The 23,985-nt window shown below is 32.5% G+C and overlaps 1 protein-coding gene across 11 annotated transcripts in view; it reads right to left on the bottom strand.

Annotated features, from left to right (window-relative positions):
• LOC107221848 (longitudinals lacking protein) overlaps positions 1-23,985 on the bottom strand; it is a 101,977-nt gene that overhangs the window by 7,943 nt on the left and 70,049 nt on the right. The window contains exon 7 of one of the 11 annotated variants that reach the window (XM_046733669.1): positions 150-373. The exons of 6 other annotated variants lie outside the window; for them this stretch is intronic. In XM_046733669.1, the coding sequence (XP_046589625.1) occupies positions 165-373 (209 nt within the window). In that variant the 3' untranslated portion in view covers positions 150-164. Of the gene's footprint in view, positions 1-149; positions 374-1,944; positions 2,696-17,235; positions 18,778-19,220; positions 19,735-21,701; positions 22,156-23,985 lie in introns of those variants that run through there. 4 more of the 11 variants (XM_046733645.1, XM_015660997.2, XM_046733658.1 and 1 more) reach the window with 4 other exon arrangements.

The following is a 23,985-nucleotide window of genomic DNA, read 5'->3' as shown; positions in this document are numbered from 1 at the left end:
AAGGTCAATTTAAATTCAGCATACGTTTATTCGATACCATTCGATTAAAAGTATTTGTCTTATAAAAATGCCAATCGGATGAAAATAACATGCAGTCATAAGTTTCATAGTTTTGAAGTATAGGTGAAAACAGCAGTTTCTTTTTATTTAAAATCGCGTATATATTAGATCAATTTATGAGTTCTTCTTAAATGATGCATCAGTTCGTACTCGTACTTGAATCTTGCTTTGCACTCCGAACATGAGAATTTTCGTTGGACTCCGCAAGAGTATTTGAAATGTTTATACAACGCTCCAAATTGCACATACGTTTTTGAACATTTCGGACAAGTATGCGGACTATCTTCTGGTCGTCGACCGTCGGGCCACCAATCTGTAAACAAAAATATTTCATTAGTTAGAATAGAAAGAAAAACTTTCGTACACAATTGTCGTGTACTTTGTTTTATAATCCTATATTACCTACTTCAGGGTTTTTTTATTTACTCTTTTCTTTTTCCAACCGGTTCAAATATTTTATTTTATAACTTTCATAGATACATACAATCTGTACATAATAACAACAGGATATAGATAAAGTATAGTTTATTCATTTATTATTGTTGCGTTCACGACTTTGTCGTTTTTTGTAGTAAAGTAAATTCGTCAAAGTAGGTCAGGTAGAAACCGTTAATTTATTGTATCAACAACGCTTTTATTGGGCTGCCCGCCGATCATCTTCAGGTTCATTTTGACGACGTTTAGGCTTAGTTGTTAATAGTAGCGCCATTACAGAGGAATTCAACAAGTCACTTCCTCCATACAACTATTAACAACTAAGCCAGAACGTTGTCAAAATTAACCTGAAGATGGACGGCAGGTAGTCCGTCCGAAACTTTGTTGATACTATAAATTAAAGGTTTCTACCGGACCTACTTCGACGAATTTACTTTACTACAAGTTTGTTAATTTAGAGATATAAAAAATATGCATGTTCAGGTCAATCGGTATCGACGCTAAGCCTAAATCTCAAATGAAAAAGATTGCTGTGGAAGCTGCCGGTAAGTACAGTTAGCAGAGCTTGAATCGTGTGAATTCCAGCCGAATGAGGTCGGAGATGGTATCTATGTTTGAATTTTTTACTGCATATTGGATATCCGTACTGAAACTTTTTCCCGCCACATTCAGCACGCTGATTCATAGCCAGTCTTTTTTGGTATTTGTAAAGCTTGCCGCAGGCCGGCGACCCAAAGGTTTTATCTTTATCTAGAAATGTAGAGAACAGGGTGTGTATAATTTTATTGATAGTTGATCCCAAAGACAAAAGAAACAAGCCTTACGTTAGGATAAATATCACCAAGTTGATTTTAGTTGAAATGAACTCAATAAAACATAAACTGTCTACTACAGCTATTCTCATCACAAGCAATTAAATTGTCAGTACGTAACTCGAGGTTGATAGTTTGTTCAAATAACAGATCACTTTCTCCATTTTTAATATGCATACATATAAAAATCCTGAAACCACAATGAATGGAGTATGGAACGTTTATTTAAAGGGCGTAGCGTTTTCCTTTTCCCTCACGGATATTGGTGGATTGTTCTCATATGTCTGACGAGGTGATGCTTATGCTTAAACGCGTGCTCGCATATCTTGCAAGTAAATTTTGGCGGTAGCCCACATTCCATGCGCCTGTGCCTGATGAGAGAATCATGCCATTTGTACATTCTTCCGCATCCCTTACAACGGAATATCTTTTTGTGGAATGAAATCGTTTCTGTTAGGTTGTAGAGAGCCATTCCTCGTGATCGACGATACTTCAAGGATACTGAAAAAGAAAAATTATGTTAGTATGAAAATTTATGGTAATACACACAGTGATAGTAGCGAAAATAAGGAAATATTACACCAACGAGTCAGTCGGAGGAACAGAGGAAATTATTTCAAGTAATAATCTTTCACGGTATAAGATATTTATAACAGTTATAATTATGGCAAAATTCAACAAAATATCCAAAGTTTAAGGTCTCATACAATTCGTTTATGATACAGTATTTTAGATTTCTATTACGCAGAATGAGCAAGGGTTGTCGACATTGAAGTATATCACATTATGTAAAAGAGAAAGGGTCTCTTCGAAATCATAAGAAATATTTCAATGTTACACAAACTGGAATAATTTTTTATTTAAAAATAAAAACAACTAACGCAGCTCGAAGTGTTTTGAAAGAGTTTTAACATACAACGTATAGAAATAACTCTGGATTGATTTCGCTCAGGTTAGTTACAATTGCTATTTATCGCCGACATGGCCACGTATAGAGTTGAGAACAAGTCATTCTTAATTAGAAATTGTCAAATGGGTAATCAGATTGTCCCGTTCAACGGATACATACAAATTGTAAAAATAAGCAATAAACAGAGCACAAAACATTCATTTGAATATTATAATATCTCCCCCATTTAGTGGCGGGAACTGATGAATCGCTGCCAAGTGTTTGGTAAGATGATGCTTATGCATAAATCGATTTCCGCATATCTTGCAGGCAAACTGTGGCGGCTTTCCACATTCGATGCGTCTGTGTTTGAACAGAGATTCTTTCCATTTGTACACTTTTCCGCACCTCTCGCAGGGGAACCTTTTCTCATGAATTACAATCCCTTTCGTTATGTTGTACAGAGCCGTTCCGTCGGTAAGATATTGTTTTTGGTATACTGAAAAAAGACAGAAGCAAAGGAACAATGTTAGTATAAAGATTTATCAATACAAAATACATAACATTAAATCAATATGTACTGAGAATCCAAAAAAATATCTAACACGTTATATTAAATCCTTGCAGCTACCGGGGTCATTATTCACCATAGCATTTATTGAGATATGCTCGAAGAACGATACGTCTTATAATTACTATATCTATGTATTTGATGAGATATTAATAAATACAACAGATTCGGGTGATATTCTTTCTTTTTAGACAGTATCTCTCATGCCTAGCATCACAGATTGCATAGAAGAATTTTCCACATTTGTTTAACGTGTATGTCTACTCAGCAAAGCTGAAACTCGTGTTATTTCCTCTGCGCTTATTAGTGGTGTCCATTTTGTTGAGAATTTAGGGACTTTCTCATATCGTGTAGCATTCCTTGAAGCTTACTAAAATATTTGCTGGTCCGAGAATTTTCTTTCTGAAATGTAAAATACATAATTCATCAGTATAAATCATAGCCGGGTAAGAAAATAAACACGAGCATGTAACCATGTTAAAGTTACATATTTTGGAATTCATTATCTGATCTGACTTTTTGCTGTTCGTGAATAAGGTAACCGTAAACCACTGCCGGCAGAGATCTCATGTTGACACGAACAAAATTGATGTAATCCTCAATGATAAATAATACAATTTATTTTTTTTTCTTAGCAATTTTGAGTTGTTTCGCTAACATAATATAGTTATACACTAGATTATCGTATAATGTTCTTTGTTAATTGTAAAACCATAATTCATAATGAATATGTATATATATATATATAATATGTATATATATATATTTATATATTTATATATACATCATATATGTTATAATTCCTCTGTATATTTCTTAAGTTATTGAAAAGTAATAATTCATTTCTTTGATTATAACGATTTTTTTTTTCCCTCAAATATATAGATCTTAAAATCTAATTATTATCTCATTCCACTTAATAACTATGTTATTATATTCATTTATCGTACGTATGTGAATGAAAGACATATACTTGTGTCTCGATTCATGAATAAAAGGATGCTCGAGTATTGCTTCAATGTCGTTGGGATGGAAATTGAAGAGTAAGAAAATTAATATGAACAAACAATAATGGATAACTTTTCAAAGTACGGGAAAGTAAAGACTAAAATAAAAATCTTCGATACTGTCTTAATTTAAAATTGCAAACTCATGTATGCTTGCATTAATATCACAAACTTGTTAAAGTCGATCGATAAATACGAATTTTTTCTCTGTGCATCCCATTAATGCTTAATATTCACAATTCTATTGAGGGAATTGGAAACTGAACAAAATTATATTCATGAATTTTTGTCACCATGTAAATTACTTTTAACTAATAAATTCCGAACCACTATCGAGATTAACTAAGATCAATAGAAAATATCGAATTTCCATTTTGGTATTTGAAAGTAATATTTCGTAACAGAGAGCACGTTGCTTAGATCGTATTAATTTAGGGTGTAAATAATTTTTATATTATAATTAATGCAACTCATTCAAATATATCTTTGAATAATTTTGGTTTTCTTTGTTTTTTTTTTTTTTTCGTCACTCAGTCTTCGTGGTTTCAGACTATGGGATGTGAAACACTATTTATAATCTTCAATTGCATTTGACCTAAAAGAGAGCGATGAGTTTGAGAGAGAGTGTACCACGTAAGTTATCGGTAACCATAATAATCTTATAACAATGTATGTAATTACTATTTCAACCATCGTCAATTTATCACCATTGCCAAATAAAATTTGGCCACTCTATAATGTGCTGATTATATTATTTAAAAAATGGAAGACATCTCTTTTTTTTATATTCAGACGAGACAATGGTATATATATATTACGAATAAGCTGAATTCATTTACGTGTTCACTATCTCTCAATACCTTTACGAACGTATTTCATAGACGCTGAAGTACGTAGTTATGAAAGTTTAAGTGAAGTAGGTAGATATTGTTTTTCTCTGCAATTATAGAGGAAAAAATTCAATTTAATAATACAGTACGTTGAAGTATAATTTAATTTGGCACAAGACGTGTAATTAGAGGGATAGAATATTCGAAGTGACAACAGTTGTGATAATAAATTCAAATGATTGGAAACTTTCTTTCGAATCAAATTCTGTGACTAGTTAAATTACATACACGGTATAATTTTGGAGTATTTTCAATGTGTTTCAAATCTGAGTCTGGAAACAATTAAGAGAATTCTTTTTCATAAAGAGAACAAGTACATAGAGAGCTCTATTCCTCCAATAGCTTGGATATTTTTCGTGTAATCTACTTCAGAAGAACCTGTTTTAACGCTACTTGATAAAGATAAAATTTGACGATTAGAAACGGATATAGATTTGTTCTACGTTTAATTTCGTCTAGAGTATACGTTTAGATGTGAGAAAAGTGGACAGGGACTAAATCGTGGAAAGATAGACTTTAAGATTAGTCGGTAAGTATAAGGACGATGTTCTGCTTTAGCTACGACGGATTGTCATCCGGCAGAAAAGAGTTTCTTCATTATGTTTGACTAATTTTCAAATCTGAGACATTTTTAAGAGTTGTACGTTACACAACAGCTACAAAAATCTGAAACCAGAGATGAATTAGCAATAATAATATTGCGGTGTTGAAATATAGATTTGTATTGTTCATTGATTAGTATTTTTGTTTTTGCTGAGTGCAGCAATTCGGTTGATACGATTCAATTCGTATCGGAACCGACATGATTTCAGGTCAAAGCGTTTACATTGGCATAATGTAATGTAATATATTATACTATACTGCATATACGTATGTAATCTATATTTTAGTTTCAATATTGTATTCCGTAAGTCAGGATCTATTCAGGTTCTTATTAAATTTTCTGACATATTGAACGAGAATTAGGCCACATTCAGACTAGATAGTTGAAACTAATATAAGAGAGAGCTAGAAATTTAGTATTTTGAAGCTTTTCAAATTTGTAAGCTAAACAGATCATTATCAGTTATGACAATTGTTCGATTTTATTTTCTCTACAAAGAATGGACTAAGATTTTAGAAGCGAGTTTGTTTTGCGTACCTTGGCGGCATTACTACTAATTTCATTTTACTTGGCACGCTACTTCCGTCTATTTGTTAAAAATATTATTTATAGCTCGTCAAATCACTGGGGCGATGCTAGTTTTATTATTTCTCCTCACGTTTTGAATTACCTGTAGCTTTACTAGCAGAGGATTTGACACTTGTACTATGCAAACAGCACCTATAATATAACAATAAAAATATAATAAATTGTAATAATAATATACGGGATATTTGGCATCTTATATTCAAACTGGTCAGTTTGTCATTCTCATCAAATTATAGACCTTCTAACATTAATGTTCGTTGTTTGATATTTCCACATTGGTCTTTGCTTAATGTATTCTTATACGAGACGAGTCAAATAATTTATCACTTATTTAGTTGTAGCCATTTCAGGTTTGGGATCGTAGACTATAGAGATTCAATTTGGCAAACTTTGTTATAGCGCACAATGAAATTATGATGGATATATCACAATAAATATACTTGTGTAATAAGAGGTCAGTACACTTATACTTCACAAGTTTTGACGAATGAAAGGAAAAGTACGAATCTCTCCCATATTTTAACTTGACCGTTCTTCTGTGCAGGAGATCTCGTGCCATTTACTTCTCATTCTAACTGAAATAATAGGCCAATTCGGCAATATAGTATTTTGAAAAATATTTCAAGATACCTTTGAACTTTGAACAAAAATATAAGTTCTAGAACACATCGATATTTGTGCCAAATATACTTGCGAAGTAACCATTGGTTCCTGGCAACAGGTTCACAAAAATCCATGAAAAAGCTTGTAAAAAATTAAACGATTTCATAGCCTTAGATTATAATTTCAAAACTCACGTTTTGATTATCGTCAATTTTATAGATGGGAACGTGTTTCTCACAGCCCCATTGATAAGGTATTTAAATCTGCTCAACAATGGTTTCTCATTCGTTATACAGGGTATAGTAATGACTAGCCTCGCACTACTGTTGTTAAGTAGCGGATTACTAAGGTAACTTTTAACAGATTACTTTCCGTCATACGATACGTAAATTACGAATCCTCTCAATAACACACAAGTTTGTGGTTTTCTCTAGACACGGAGTACCTTAAAATACAAGGTATTTGCAAACAGAATAATCCAAGTTAATTCGATTCACAACTTGAGAACGTTGAACATCCAGAGTAACGATCACTGCAAAACTTTATCACATTTATAAATCTAAATTGTTTTACAAACAGCTCGGTAACTTTTTTGCCAGATTACCAACAATTTGCCGCATTGCGATTGGAGAGAAATAAAATTTGGCACGCGCGAGATATTTAATATCATACGTAACTCATTAGTACCGAATTGTACTTGCCGAGTACAATTCTGTCTGGCGGCAACTGAAATATTCTAATCAAACGAAATTGAATAATCATGTCAAACCGCAAGTTTAAATTCAGTGAGTGAGTATTTATGAAGTATGGCACGTTCAGCTTGGCGCATGTCGAGTACGCAAGCTGAAAAATAATTTGAAATTTGAAACATAAAATAATATATTCTTAATAATAAAAATCTTTGGCACCACCTTTCAAGCTCTTTGGTTTCACGGCAATTAATTAAGGTTGTATTTCGCTGTGACGATGATTTATATGCGCTTTCAAATTTCTCTCATATTTCGAGCTGAACACACAATGAGGGCAGCTAAACGAAGGGGCTTTTCCACATTCGTAAAGTAAATGCCGTTTCAGTATATAGGCATTTTTGTATGACTTTCCACATCGTGAACAATTGTGACGACGGTCGTGCGACGAAATAGTCAATGTGCGATTGTTGTTTCTGCTTACGTGACGGGTGGGACAGTGAAGTCGAGCGCGACGCTGAGGGGTCAGCGGGGCTGGTATATCTGAAGAAGAACAACCTCGACGCGTTCCATCGGTATTCCAACCAAATGCAGCAAAAAATCCTGTAATCATTCACAGTAAAAATTAGTGGGTGAATCATTCTCGGCGTTGGCCATGCCACATTCAAGCTAGCAAGTAACGAGCATATCTAGTAACGGTTTCTTAAGTCTCGATCGCTACTTTGTAAGTGTGGTTGGTACGAACGACTATCACAATTAACAAAGATTATCTGTAACGTCACGATTTGAAATTGGAGAGAGCGTAAGCTGCGAATGAAATTTTAGTCGACATAGTGAATAAATGAAAGATTTATCGTTAGACATGAAATATCACACGTTATTACAATCACACTAAGGTTTCTAACGGCGTATCAAGATTTCAAATTCCATTTCGCAATGCATCTTATTTTACATCAAGTCTCTTTCATTGTATTCCATGTTTGTCTGTAGTCGTCTCTTGCAGCTCCGAACGATAGTAGAAGCTCGATGAGGCTGAAAAAGAAGCACTTCTAATTAGTATAAGGATACGACAAGTTTTCGGAGTCACATTTTAAACAATCTGCATTAAGTATAACAATAACGCTGAAACGAATCTTTTTACTTAGTATAAAGAAATAAATAAACGATAAGTAACTGAAACATTAAAGGTAATCTAATTTAAATGTTAAATACAACTGCATTTCAAACATGATGAACGGCTCCATTCATTTGCAAATTGTTACTATCAAAAAATCATTGTCCAATTTTATTGTAGGTGTGTAAACGATCGTTAACTCAACATGAGTACGATTTTCCTTAATATTCTTAATTTTATCAATAACACATAATGAAAAGTGCGAAATTGCCTTCCTAGACTTTATTTTGCTCGATATCGAAATACAAGATTTTTCTACAAACAAGAAAACATTTTGGAATGTTTTAAACTGAAACAACACAACATAAAGGTTTTTTTTTTTTTTTTTTTTTATAAGTAGCAAAATAAATCTGTTTATACATAATTGTAAAATTCTTTTCCCTTCTCTCTCTCTCTCTCTCTCTCTCTCTCTCTCTCTCTCTCTCTCTCTCTCTCTCTCTCTCTCTCTCCTCTCTCTCTCCCTCTCTCTCTCCCTCCCTCCCTCCCTCCCTCCCTCCCTCCCTCCCTCCCTCCCTCCCTCCCTCCCTCTCTCTCTCTCTCTCTCTCTCTCTCTCTCTCTCTCTCTCTCTCTCTCTCTCTCTCTCTCTCTCTCTCTCTCTCTCTCTCTCTCTCTCTCTCTCTCTCTCTCTCTCTCTCTCTCTCTCTTCTCTCTTTATTATCTCTTGCTTCTTTCATTATAAATTTCTAACTAAGCAACGTCTTGAATATAAGCCAATAATAATATTTTTAAAGGATAATAGCAAAGTGTGTATAATATAAAAATCGCAAAGCAAAAGTATCTAGAAAGATTATCGTTTAATAATAGTAATTAATATGAGCTTTCTAAATAATATTAATATATAAAATGAAAAAAAGAAAAAAAAAAGTATTAATATTCGTTGGCAAATACATGGCGAAAATAATTACGATTATAAATATATTTTGTGTTTGAGGCGCTGAGCGAAGGTGCCACACACATTTTGAGTATAAGCCTTAATTGTTAATCCGTGTCTTTACACATGGATGTCTGAGACAAGTGCTCAACTAATATAAATCGTTGATTCGAAGTATGAAAATACAATTCCTTTGTTAAAGGAATAGTAAATTTGTTTTACTAATAAGAAAATTCCACGTCAACTGGAGGTGCTTAAAAGTGTATATATTTCCAAAAAAGGAAATATAAAAGTATTGTGCCTTCCAAGCCATTGTTATTCATCATCGATATTTCATTTAAATACAAACAAAATCTTGAAACCAGGGATCACAGAACTTACCATGTTAAAGCTTGGCTTCATCACTTCTACTGTATTATTCTATGTTTACATAAAGCCCATTATTTTTAGTCTAAAAATAAATTTTATTATAATATAAATTATGTCGAATAAATATAATTTTTCCATATAAATGTTTGTTCAATAAAAAAAAAAAAAATAATAATAATAGACATGTTTTTGATTGGAAAATCAAAACCACATTTCCCTAAAACTAATGTTATTAAAGACAAATAATTTCAGGATTCAGAAGTCGTTTGTATGTCAATTAAAATATTGATTAAAATAACAAATCGGTATGTAAAATACATTTGCAAACGAAATGCTCAAATCATCCTATGCAAATTTTTTCGGATTTTCTTTTTTTTTTACTACCTTTCTTGTCGCTGAGTTTATACTTTACTATACTAAGTTAGATTACAAATCTACGGCACTTGTCCGAGTCACCCTATACATTTAATCAAGAATAAGGAATCGGTTGGATTTCAAAGGCTTTCTTCTTTCAATGGAAATGTCCTACGTTTGTAAAATATTAAACATCACAATTTTTTCACGATTTATCTTTATCTTTTCTATTCGTTTCCTTAGTAAAAGCACCACACGCTGCATACCTCACAACTAACAGTTCAACAGATCACAAGTAACGCAGGCTGTATTATCGTCTTATTACTGTGTAAGTTGAAATTCTAATTACCACTCTCAACGTTATTCAACATTGCGTATATCATGATACAAGAGAGCTGTGGAAGCCATGTAATTCGCTATTTCTATTTCAGTGTGACAACATTGTGTGTGTGTGTGTGTGTTTTTCTTTTCTGTTTTTTTTCTCGAACATCTTTTTCTCCACCGATTACAATTTTTTATACATTGAATGTTGGGTGCAAAAATTGGGAATTATTTATCCGCCTGTTGAATTATTTGGCGCGACACGGTTTTAATAAACCTTAAACCTTTTCTAAGTTGGTTTTATACCTTTAAATATTAACCATAACGACAGACTCTGAACTGCTGGTCAGAGCGAAAATTATTTCTTCGACAAACCAACACTCATTGTTTATTCCTGCAAGTAATTCGTATACGGGTAAAAAGAAAACGGAGAAAAGAATTACAGAAACAAATAACACAAAGGAATAACCGTTGTTGGATTTAAAAATTGTACTTAAAAGCTGTTTATAATAAATAATGGAAGCAATACAAGAATCACATTCTGGCGCTCGAAAACTTAGCTGATATTGGCAGTATTATAATATAACATTGAGATTATTATTTGTAAATTATAATAATTTACAAAATATCACTGGTGTCTATAGAAGTACGTAACACGTCCACAAGTACGGAACGATATTAAAGAAAGCTGAATGAAGAAATTGTAAATGGAATATAAATAAAATGTACCGATAAAAGAACGTCGCTTTCTTGGAAAGCGACGTTAACAAAATTTATAATATTAGTACGAAGTATAATTCGCAGCGTTCCATACTTGACAACATTGTTAATACCATTGAACTGTTTATAGAAAGGTGCACCCAGCGCCTCCGCTATAGCCTAACTCTAAGTCGTATATTGAAGGCACTTAACACAAGGCTCCCTTGGTTGAGACACACTATGTATTACCTACGATACGTCGTTCCATATATCCCTTCGAATCTCTCTTAACTGCCAAAATGCATGCCTCTCTCTGCACAGAGTCATACTCTCGTGCAAAAAACCTAACTTACATTTTCTCTTATGAATAATATCTTATGACTTGTGGTTTGGTATAAAGTGGATAGGTTTATGTAACACCGGGTTATTCGTATATGCATACTACTTTTGAAACCTATTTCGGGTATGGGATTCTTTCGAAAAATAAAAAAAATTAAAATTCGATTTTTCTAACACCGTGCCAACGTTCTGTATGTGCGGTTATTAGGTATTATAAAGGAAATTTGTGATCAAATTTACGTCTCGATGAATTTTTCATCGTTTTTTTTTTCTTTTTCTTCTAATTATCCTTTTCTTCAAATTTTTTTTTTTTAAACAAAAATGGAATGTAACTTAGTATAATATTATATGTATTTAAAACTGAGATAGTCATTGTTCGTCCGAGTGTATATTTTAGTTAAAGCTTGTCGCTGCTTGTTTTCTCTCTTTTTTTTCTCCATCTCTGTCTTATTTCAAACATTACTTATCGCATATATGTTTCTAGATACAACAGGATTTATAGAATAAAATCACTAACGAATGAGCACAAACTTACATTTATTCGCTAAAGACTTTATTCTACGATGTTTTATACTCGGTGTGTCATACACACGTGAGTAAGCAAAGAATTTTGTGACTTTGTTCAATAAATAATCTTCCGAGGAAAGAACAGTTGATGCAATAGAAACCAAACCACTGTCTGAACATTTTTTATAAATTATACAAGAACACGAATAGTAATAATTTTGGTGTGCGGTAGAAATTCCTTAGACAAAAGAATTAAAGATAAAACAATCTAATTCGTAATTCGTCATCAAAATTTCATATAGCGTAGAATATAATAATGTAATAAATTTTTTTAAATTTTTTAGAAGTATAACAATTCTTAGCGTGCCGAAAAAAATGGGGAAAAACCGAGTAGAAGGAAATAAGTTAAAAAAAAAAATTTAATAATAATAAAACAAAAATAATAGGAAAATAGAAAATTTTCGTTAAAAAAAAATATTTCAAGTAAATTCGCAAATACTTTTATAAAGTTTTGAAAATTTATAATTAATTAGTTTTCCTTCAATATATAATAGAAACATATAATATACAACAAAATAAAGCACTGCACGTCATCGTCTAAATACTTGGATGGCATAATATAATATTATCGAAGAGCATTAATTAAAATTTAGAATCTAAATATCACGAGGTGTCTAGAAAAAAAGAAGAAAAAAGAAAAAAAAAAAGAAATGGTAGAAGTAAAATTATATCATAATCGAAAATGATTGCGTTCTCACTCTTCAGCTGTATGCATCGTTTTTCTTTTCTCCGTAAATGCAAAGCCGTTTATAGAATATCCCGAGCAAATTCCAACACTGCGTACACTAACATTTGTTATCACCTATAATTTTTTGCGTAGTCTTAAGTTGCCTGGCGTATTATTTTGATATATAAACGTTTTGTTGATTATTTTTTTTTTTTTGTTTTTTTTTTTTTTTAAATCCTTATTTTGTTTTGAGTTAGATTCTCCTAATCCCATCCAACACCTAACAAAATTTATTATCAACCTTTAAAGTCCGTTTTAGAAGCCCAATTATAAGCTAATTAGCTAACCGATCGTCGCTAGTATAATATAAAATAATATGTTTGAAAATTTTTCTCTTTTTTTTTTTGCTTTAGTATAGTACTAGGGATCATATTTGTAATATTCTCTTTTTACCGGGTGTTATATTAAATACTTGTAATGATTATTTTCTAATTCTTAGTATCCCAATCGTAATAATAATATTATATCTCATATATAGTTATTTTTTTCCTTTTTTTTTTGCGTTTTTTTTTTTGCTTTTTTTTGTTTGTTTCTCGAAGGCACATGTAGACAGAATAATTATCGATCGTTCAATCAGTATTCAAGCAAGAAAATGTGGTTCATTACGAAATATCGAATCAATAATCAATATCAATATATATCGTTAGTTTCACATTATACCCAATTATAGCAAAATAGTGATCGTAGTACAATCGTTATCGACGTATCGCATATTATGGGAATATTCCACAATCATCGTATCATGATGGCTAGTTTCCGTCGTTATTGTTATTTCTATTATTATTATTACTATTATTATTATTATTATTAATATTATGTAAACAGCATAGTTATTCTTGCAATCGTAGAAAACTTACTATATGTTTATATACAAGTAGTGCATACTGAATAATGATTATAGGTATATTGAGTTTGATGCAGAACGAAGAGCTGTTATTTTGCTTCGCGTGGCTCTTCTTGAAAGTGTTTACGAAATCATAAAAAAATAGTAAATTTAGTTAATATAGCATTGGGTACTTGATTTAAGGAAACATAAAATTGGCACAGCAAAAGGCATCTTTGAATACACTTAACTCTAAAAAATCTATATAAATATGTGTGTGTGTGTGTGTGTGTGTGTGTGTGTGTGTGTGTGTGTGTGTGTGTGTGTGTATGCATCGAGCATATCAAAAGAAAGTTATCATTTCACTCATAAGAAGTAATCGATTAATTTACGTGTTTCATTTAAGCAAGGCTTTTGCGCACGGGTAAAGAAAAGTCAAAAAAAAAAAAAAAAAAAAAAAAAAAAAACAAGGCCTGATTCATACAGGAAACTGATATCATGTAGAAAAAAAAACTTAGAAAAAAGTCAATCTGACAATAATTAACCGTAGAATCTAGTAATCTCTGTGTATTAGTGGCCACTAGCAAGCGATATTGACCACCTGAATTAGCAAGGCCTCGTGAGGCGGTATTATGATTATGATTTGTTGTTATTATTATTACTATTGTTATTATTATTATTTTTATCGCCTATTCTATTATTTTCATATTAACTATGAAGGATGAATATTTCACACCTGACAGTATTTCACTTTTTTCTTTCGTTCTTGCTTTCTTCCCGAAGTTACTTTCTTTTCAGACTATAGGCGTCCGATTGATAAGCTGAGTTTACGTCGCACGAAGAGACGCTACGCCGTTGCAATCAGCTTGTCAAATTTTCCCCAGGTCACAAACTTACGCCAAATATATATCATATCAGCAGTGTAAAATATCAGGGAAAATATTTTACCGCTTTTAAAAAAGTTCGTCTTTATCACTGGTAAATAGATCTACATTTTTCAAATATCACAATAGGAAAAAAAAAAACCGTTTTACAATCGATCGATTGAAAAAATTTTAAACCTTGTTTAGATTAAAGAAAATCTGTCTGGTTTATTGCTCAGTATAAATTCAATCAACGCGTAATCGATATGCCTTCGGAGTGAAAGTTGCTTATTGATTTTTTCTTGTTTGCCTTTTTCACAATATTGATAAGCTGATATGCAACGCGTTGCTTTGCAATTGACTGGAAAATCCTACCTTCTAAAACCTGGTTATTTCTGAATTATTATTATTTATTACTATTATTCCCTCGTTTCGTATTGGGTGAACTTAGATGTATGAATTAATGAATATTAGTTTAGTTTGTTTCATAAATATTGTCTACATATGGAAAAGTTGGATAGCTATGGGGTGTGTTTGGCGTGGCATAGGAATATGGGACCCCGCCAAGGATACCTGAGTATGGTTGTTTGCTAGCGAAGAAAAAAAAATAAAAAAAAAATTGTAATAAGAACTTCCTAGATAAATTTCTCAGAAAATCCTTAGTCATAGAACAGTTTCCTGGCAGGAAAGCAAGGAAACAACACATAATAAATGCGGCAATTAAAGGACTCTACGATTAAAGCGAGCGAATTTTCAGCCGTACTCAGCATTTGGCACTTGATCACTCGACCTGATCTGGCTGGAAGAAAATATTTAAAGTAATGTATATAAGCTTTCTAAAAATATTGATGTACCATTAAAAATAAAATATATAAATGCATCGGAGGAATCAATTGTACATTGCCTGACGTCAATATCTGAGTCTAAATTCAATGCTACATAGTAACGAGTAAATGAGAATATGGGATTCTTAGTTTGTTGTTGATTGCTTATTTTTTTTTTTCTTCCTTTTTTCAACTAGAATCTTACAAATATAACTTGCCAGCGCCAGTGTTTCAGGTCAATTAAGGAATGAAATTTCAATGTCCCCAGTAAGCCACATACCCACGAAACTATCCATTAAAATATGGAACCAGTGTGACCAGAATGGTTGCTATGGAAGAGTTCCGGCAAACCGGATGGTTTTTCTAACTTGGAGCAACTCAAAACCATCAATTTCAAGGCTATGATTGCCCTCGTACAAGCGAATAATGTATTTTCCTCTACCAATACGTATACTTATGTCTTTCACGATTCTTCATCTTTCTTCTTCTTTCTTTTTTCGAGATTGACTGACTTATACAAGTAAGTATATTAAAATTTCTATTTTTTTTTTTTTTTAAATAGAAAAAAAAAAATTTAAATAAAAAAGAACCCTCTCTTATAATTAAATAGTATGTTTAATACAGAGTTGCCCCTAGCGAGATTAACGTTTTCTCTTTTCAGTATTTTATCACCTTATCAGCTGCAACAGCAACATATATAATTATCATTTTTCAATTATTCCTTAAAAAAATTTACGCATAAGTATATGATACGTACATAGTATAATGTGTGTACGTACACATATTTATGTATAAATTGAAAAAGCTCAAGGTTGTCCTGTATCGATCATTCGTTCAACGCTCGGTTACCATTATCTGCGTTAAATTAGGGGATGGGTGCACGTTCTTAAGGAATGATCGATCCGTACGTGATTTTTGATTTCTCTTCTACTGAAATTGTGATTAAACTAACTCCTGCTTGTAAATTTTTTCCTTGTGCATTCGCTCCATGTGACGTGCGATGTGCATTTTTTGCTTGGCACGATATACACAATGCGGGCATTGAAATTGTGGCTCCTTTCCACACTCCCATTTTTGATGATTGCGCAAAGAACTTTTTAGTTTATACACCCTTCCGCAAGCTGGACAATTGAATCCACCTTCAGGGTTCGATGAACCGACACTAAATCTTTTGCTAAGACCAGCACCAGATCGCCACATTATCGATGGAACGCTCCAACGCTGCCACGCTGCCGCCCACTTGAGCCCCGTAATGCTTAAATCCTCAGCTGGAACAAATTTTCGTTTTATTAGTCCAGATACAATCGAAAGCTTAATACTAAGCAAGAAGACACGGGAATTGGTACCGGAATATTAAAAACTAAACGATTATCTTGTATTCGTGAACCTGTAAAATAAAATCATTTTACCATTAAATTTAAGAGCTAAAGTGAAGTGCTGAAATTGAAAACAAAGCTAGGTTCTTATGACCCCATTCAAGAGCAAACAGATTGTATAGTCTTTAAAAAGTAAGTTAAAAAACCAGCACCTGTAGGAGTTAAGAATCTTGTTACGTCAAGCTGAAAATTTTCGTTGGTATGTATTGCGTTCGATATTTGTCCATGTTTGTTTTGTAAATTATTTGTTGTGATAGTGTAAACTAACTAGGCATATGTAATTTATATTTTTTATTATATATAGTATAGATGTATCCTTACATTTGAGCCCCAAGCAGGATTGAAGTAGCTAGCTATGAGTTGATATGAGCTGGTACTGCATACTTCAAAAGAAATAATGCAAATAAATTTGTGCACCACTCGCTTAACGGAGTCACTAAACTATTTGTTTTACACAATTATTTGTCATATATTTTTTTGAAAAATGCAGGATGAAACGGTGCAGCCACTATATACAGAAAAGATATTTAGCAATCGTGCTACTCTCCGTTATCAAGAAATTACCTAATAATTCAACATTGGAACTAACCGACTACTTCGATGAAAAACTATAACAATATTAATAATAATCTTAACAGTACACTTCGGTATTGAATTGCATATTTTTATGGCAACGGAGAGCACCAGTGTGTAAGATGAAGTGTTAAGGTTTAAATAGCTGTAGAATGCAAAATGCTTGTGAAACAGCAAACAGGAAAATAACTTAACTCCATATTTCTATCGCACATTTTCTAAATGGGGATTTACATTTTTATTCAGAACACAAGTTGGATCATAGAATATTTGCCGACAATAATTAGCAAACAAATTACAGATGATCACTGTTAGCACACCTGTTGGAGAAAGCACGATTTTTACGATTAAGAACAAAAAGAAATAAAAAAAACAGCAAAAAACAGAATGATCGTTACTTTTGTTACCTTGGCATGTTTGTCTCTTACCAATTTGGTATCATTGGGTTCTTAAATACTAAATATTTTATAAACGGGTAATTATTAGTACTGTGTGATTAATCGATGGACCAAAGTTGCCTCATAATAATTCTACAGGTCAATCGGTATATGGCTCGCAACTCAATTACCATGTTTGAACTAGACTCGTCTCTGAGCGACGTATACAGAATCTGAGTAGTGACTTACATATGTAGGTATACAGAATCTATATACAGGAGTTTCGATTCATATACCGATTGACCAGACGAATTATAATGAGGCAACTTCGACTAATCAATGAATCGGAGAAACGATTATTCAAAAGAGTCGATTAATCGGTTAATCGAGAAAAACGATTAACCGAAGCTGCTGATTAATCGATTAATTGCACAGCACTGGTGATTGCGTAATTTACTAATGAAAACGATAATCTTATCAATTAGGTAGTAAAGGGATAGAAAAATAGATTTTCTTTCAAATTTTTTTTTTCTCACCATTCACTAACGTACGTTCGTGAAAAAATTAGCTCTAACATATGAAATCGCAATAAGGCACTTACATTAAAGAGTATAACACATTAAATAGTATTGGTTTTGGTCAGATAAACACGAAGTTTGTTGTTTCCATTTCATTTTCCTATCTAAAATTAATAATAGTCGATTGAGAGATCAAAATTTCAGAGATCACCCCTCGATAATTATAAAGTAGACGATACTTTTACAGCTCGTATAAAATTCACGATGCAGACAGACTGTCTGCATTATAATACTAAGATCAGTATTAGCTAATGAGACAGATCACGGGATTAACAATTAAAACTAATTGAAGCACAGGGGTATCATTAAGTAGCGATATTCATGTTTCGTTCAACGACGCCATTGCTCGCCAAAAAATCAACAGCGCCTACTCCTGCATCTCTCTTTGTTTAAGGTACTCATAAAAATTAGTTTCGGGTTCAGTCAATTTCAACTTTAGGCACAGTATAGGCCATCAGATACTCCTCCATGTCACCAATTTTGTCCATATGCTGCCTTCGTATGTGTCGCAGCCAGTGCGCTTTACGCTTACACCGCTGTGAACAGAAGGGGCATTGAAATTGTGGCTCTTTTCCACACTCCCACTGAACGTGGCGTTGCAGGGAGTCTTTTCGCATGTAGCATCTGCCACACTTTGAGCATGCAAATTGTCCCATTGGCTTCTTGGCGCCAAACGTTGCTTTTGGTATCTTCAGTTCGGTCGTATTTGCTACTTGACCCGCGCTACTGCAATTCTGCCACCACGCTTTCCACGATTGCATTGGTAGGTCTGCCGTTTCATCCCCGGAGTTGAAATCTGAAAAGAAATACTGTTTCAGATATGTTCTACGCAATTCACTATTTTCCCTCCACCACCTTGGTACGAATACGAATTTATACTATTATTATGTTTTCCTTTTTTCCGTTACTCAACGTACAATTCTCCTTGCAAAATAAATCCACAACATACTTCTGTAAAAGAAGAGAAAAAAAAAAAAATCATTCTTAGACAACCCGAATGCAATAATGTATAATAATAAAATATCAGAACGTCTAGTCAAGAATATTTTATATTTAAACAATCAACAAGCAATGTATTATTGACAATGTATATGAAGCGATTTTAATATTGTTATACACGTCAAAGAAATCCAATCTACCTGGTACCATATGCTGTACGATACTCATCTTCAAGTTGGGAGCGAAAATTATACAAAAATTATACAATCACTCAGAGGAAATACATCATTTTTTTTTTTCTAAATAACAGTTTATGGATAATGGTGAGGTTGATTTTAATGAAAGAACATGTTCGTTTTCTCGTATATTTATTCCACAAATCATTGGAGCTCTGTATCTCACGTCGATCACTAAAATATCGATCTGCCGATTCTGTTGAGATAAAATCATACCAGATCATTTCACAGAGTTCAGAGATATCTCTCTGAAATTTCAACCACTTGTATAGGCAAAATGGTGCTTCGTATCAATCCATTCTTATATGCTAACGTTAAGTATAACTTAATTTCATCTTATAATAAAACAAATTGTCCCTGATTCAGAATATTTGTTTGTGGATGTTGACTCGCTATGTGTCTAAGTACGTTAGCTTTGTGATGCGACTTGTATATGCAGAAACCGCAGCTGTATTTCTTTTCCCTTCCGCATACACTTTTGTGATTCCAACAGGATTTCGACGATTTGTAGTACTTCAGACACTTGTTACATTGGTACGGCGTCACTTTCACACTTGGGAATCCCCAACAATAATCCCCTGTAACAATAAATTCATTGTAAGACTGTTCGAAAGAGTAGATAGATTTATATTAATTTATTTCTTTATTTTTTCACACGTTCTTATGTTTAGGCTAAACAACAAAGTTAGGCAATGTCCTGAAAGATTGTTAGTAATTAGAAGTTCGACAGTTTGCTTTATAGTTTAGAGTATTTGAATTCTATTATTATCATGTCGCAAACCCAATTCCTTGGAATATGAATTGCGATTTGAATTCAGAGAAGATAATAGAAATACCAAGGATACCTAAATAAAGTAAAATGTATCAGGTTGAATATTATTGTGGACCACATTCATAAATCGTTTATTTATATAGGGAGTTTGCGGAAAGTCGGAATAACATAAAAAAAATAGATGTTACTGACGATACATACCATCGTTTCATATATTTCAATATCCCAAAGATAAGTAACTAATTTAAATTTTGACTGGTGGATCAATTTATTAAGGAATAATAAATTAATCAGTTGAACTTTACATATGTTGAAAATAACTTCAGAAAAAAAAAAAAATTCTCTCTTTATACCAACACACAAATCATGTGTGTTATATCAAGAGCGATATGAGCATATAATTTCCAACTCAAGTTAAGTCACTTTTCAACACTTTTATAAATTATTTTCTCTTGTTTTCGATTTTTTTTTTCAAATTCCTACACACATACAAATGGGACATCATTTTCTTATGTTGCATCATGTGTCTTTGAAGATTGCCCTTTCTAAGGGATTTGTAGTTGCACAACATACACACAAACTTTGGTTCTCGATTGCATTCAACCCTTCGATGAAACTCTAGTGCTGCAATTGTGCTGTATCTTCTCGGACACGAGCGACACACAAAATCTTTACGATCGATCGTCAGCGTCGAAGTCCACGTCTGGCAAAAACCTGGAATATAAAATTGAAATAAGTCAATGGGTAAGGATTGCGTTTTATTATAAAGATACAGATATTAGACGATTATCTGTAATACATATTCAAATTTTTTCCAGGAATGGTAACACACATCGCAACTCAAAATTACTATTATGTGTCTTCGGTAATAACTAAAATGCTTAATCTTTTGCCCCTGAAGAACTGAGTGAAATGATTAGAATCGTATAATAAGATATTTGAACATTTATTTGACAATCTCTTGGGTCAAAATATTTTTCATACCGTTTGGATATATTTACAATCACCAATGCTGACCTCTCTAACTTCTACACCCCTATAATGCGGAGAAGTTTATTAGTTTATAAATTTTCAAATATGATGTGCCGCACACTTTTATAAGTTAATAATTCTTGACCATCAATGAAAATTTAATGACATATATTGCATGCCTCCCAAAGCGTATGACGGTAAAATAAAACTTGGCCAAATTCTATTTGCCTAAGAAATTTCCATGCGTATATATTTGCTATATGAGTATACAGCGTGTTCAGACCTATTTATCATGTTTGCGTATTCGTGCGATAAATGGTATTTAATATTTCGATTCTTGTTCGTACATAAGATTATTACAGGACGTTGTTTCACAGACCATAACACAACCATCGATTGAACATACACAATTACTATGATCATAACATGTTGAATAAATCTGGTTTCCGTACTCGTATCTAATACAACTTCGGTTCTCTGCGATACAATAGATTTTATATGCCCGAATATACTAATGAGCACGTACATATGAAACATTGTTTAAATTACATTAGTTCTTATACATGGTTTTAGCCAAGGTATATCATACATCATTCTTGTGCACAACAAAATTCCTCCGCCAAGCTGCAGAATGTCCAGCAAAATACTTTGTGCTTACACGATGTTTAATAAAATGAAGAAACACTGATATATACATTGAAATGTGTAAAACAGAAATTTCATGTCATATGAACATCAATAAAATTTATATAAACTAATCACTAAAACATAAATAAAACTTTATGAAATTGTTGTATAGTCATTATTACTCCGTAGTAAATACTTATCAAACGATATGATGATTATGATAATAAAATTAAATATTGTGCAGTTTATACTGTGTACAAGTTGTGAAATTTTTTTTCATGTTCCACAAGTTTATCTCGTCTATAAAATTTTTTTGGACACAAAATACAGTGATGCTTAGGCTCTTCGATGTGCAATTTCATATGCGCGACCAAGTTGTGTTTATATTTAAACCATCCTTGGCATATGCGGCATTGATACTTTGGTGCCTTGCCGCATTCGACTCGTAAATGGCGTTTCAGACACGAGCTACGCATGTAAAAGCGATTACAGTTTGGGCACTTGTAAGTAGATTGGCCCCGAGCTGTTCGCACAGGTTGAAATACATTCTGGGCGACTTTGAAGTTAGGTGTTGGTACATTAAATGGTTCGCTCTTGAGCAATGATCCCAGTCTTTGTGTCCAGAGACCTGAAATAAAAAAAAAAAATTCAAATGAAATATATGTTCGTTTGATTTATTTTTTTTGACTGATTAGTTATTATAATTTCTGAAAGTAAATCAAATTATAAAACATTGTCATGTCTTAGATTGTGGTGAAATGTTAATTATGTTGATCATTCTTAACCATATTTAGCCCCATAAATACTTCGTTCTCCGTTGTAAACACGCTGAAACAATCAACCAACTGAAATATTGAAGATATGTAATCAAGGAGTTTTTTGCAAGCTACGTATGCACAATGAAAAAAAAATTTGCAATTTGAAAATAGAAGAAAGAAAAATCATTTCACAGCTCCGCACCACTGATAAAAGTGCCACTCAATTTCAACAAGTACAGGTATTGAATATTATTTTTGGTTATTCAAATTCTGAACTGCAGCATTCTTTATTAAAATATCAAAACTGCCGGATGCTTGTTACAAAATTTCAGTAGAATCTGGACTCTGTTCTGTTCCAACAAAACCAATTTCTTCTGAACCCTGCCGTCCTCCGCACACATTTGCTGTATCCAAAGGCATAGATCTTCTTTTGATAATGCATGCGTGTCACAGTTTTTTGGGCTGACTCTGCAGTCGCTGAAACCAAACCTTTCAATAATATTAGTAAAAATGATTGCATTAAGATTTCAAAACCTTTTTTGCATAGATGACAAACTGAAAGAATAGTGCGAACGATTTTTCAACATTTTCCGATCGACGTTTCACAATAAAGATTCTAAAATAATATAGAAAATCATCGTTTATATTAGACATTATTGATCGCAATACGAATGTGAACCTGTCCAGCGATCAGAACAAATTTAACCCCTCCTGAAAAGTGTGGAAGAGCAAATGTTAGTTATTTTGAAACATAGTACAAGAGATCGAATGTTCTTGCAATAGTGAACATCGCAGGAATTCTGTACATTGTAAATAACGCTAAGTAAAAATGATGGGTTTTACATGTCAGTTAGACATAGAAAAGAAATTAGATCTTCTATTCAGTGCCAAGTTCGTTTCTTTCATTTAATCTCTAATATTCACAATAGTATATTGAATAAATAGATGAGTCCTCTCAACTATTGGAATACGCTGATCTTAAATTTGCTATATCTATATATTATGCCTACCCTAATGGCAAATACAGGAGTTGTCATTATCAATACAGTAATTGAACGTAAGTACAGAAAATTGGATTACTAATGTTCATAATTATGTCTGACGATATTTTGTCAATTCGCATGTCGATTACATGTGTATTACGATTTGAAGATTCATGGAATGCCTGTCCAGTCCATTTTCAGATTGTTGCATAGGCACGTGAGGTAAGAAATTTAACGAAAGTATTACAGATACTAAAATAAAAAGACCTCTATCCAAAATACCCCTTAAAAGAGTGTTCCTTTCTTATTACAAAAAGTCGCCGAATAAACCCTTCCAAAAAAGTAGGTAGAAAAAAAAAATTTCTTTTTTTTATAAATAGAAGAAATATTAAGATATTTCCAAATATATTTATCGCTTTATCTACTTAGTAAAGAATGTTAGAGTGTTCTTAAGTATAGGGTGTACCAAAAGTCCGAATTACAATAGTTATTATTAATAACATTACCAATAATAATAGCGTAAGAGTAAAAAAAAACTCCAATTATTTATAATTATCATAAACGGGAAGTAACAAGTTCGTCGAATGTCCTCGTGTGGGACACCAAGTCAAATACTGATGTATAAAAAATACTGGACGAAAGCCTTACAAGACCTGCTTATCCAAGGAATGAAAACGTATATTTCATTTCAAATAAATAAAAGTATTATCAAATAAT

Source organism: Neodiprion lecontei, chromosome 3, assembly GCF_021901455.1.
Source record: "Neodiprion lecontei isolate iyNeoLeco1 chromosome 3, iyNeoLeco1.1, whole genome shotgun sequence".
NCBI lineage: Eukaryota > Metazoa > Arthropoda > Insecta > Hymenoptera > Diprionidae > Neodiprion > Neodiprion lecontei.
This window is presented reverse-complemented; position numbering and strand designations above follow the sequence as displayed.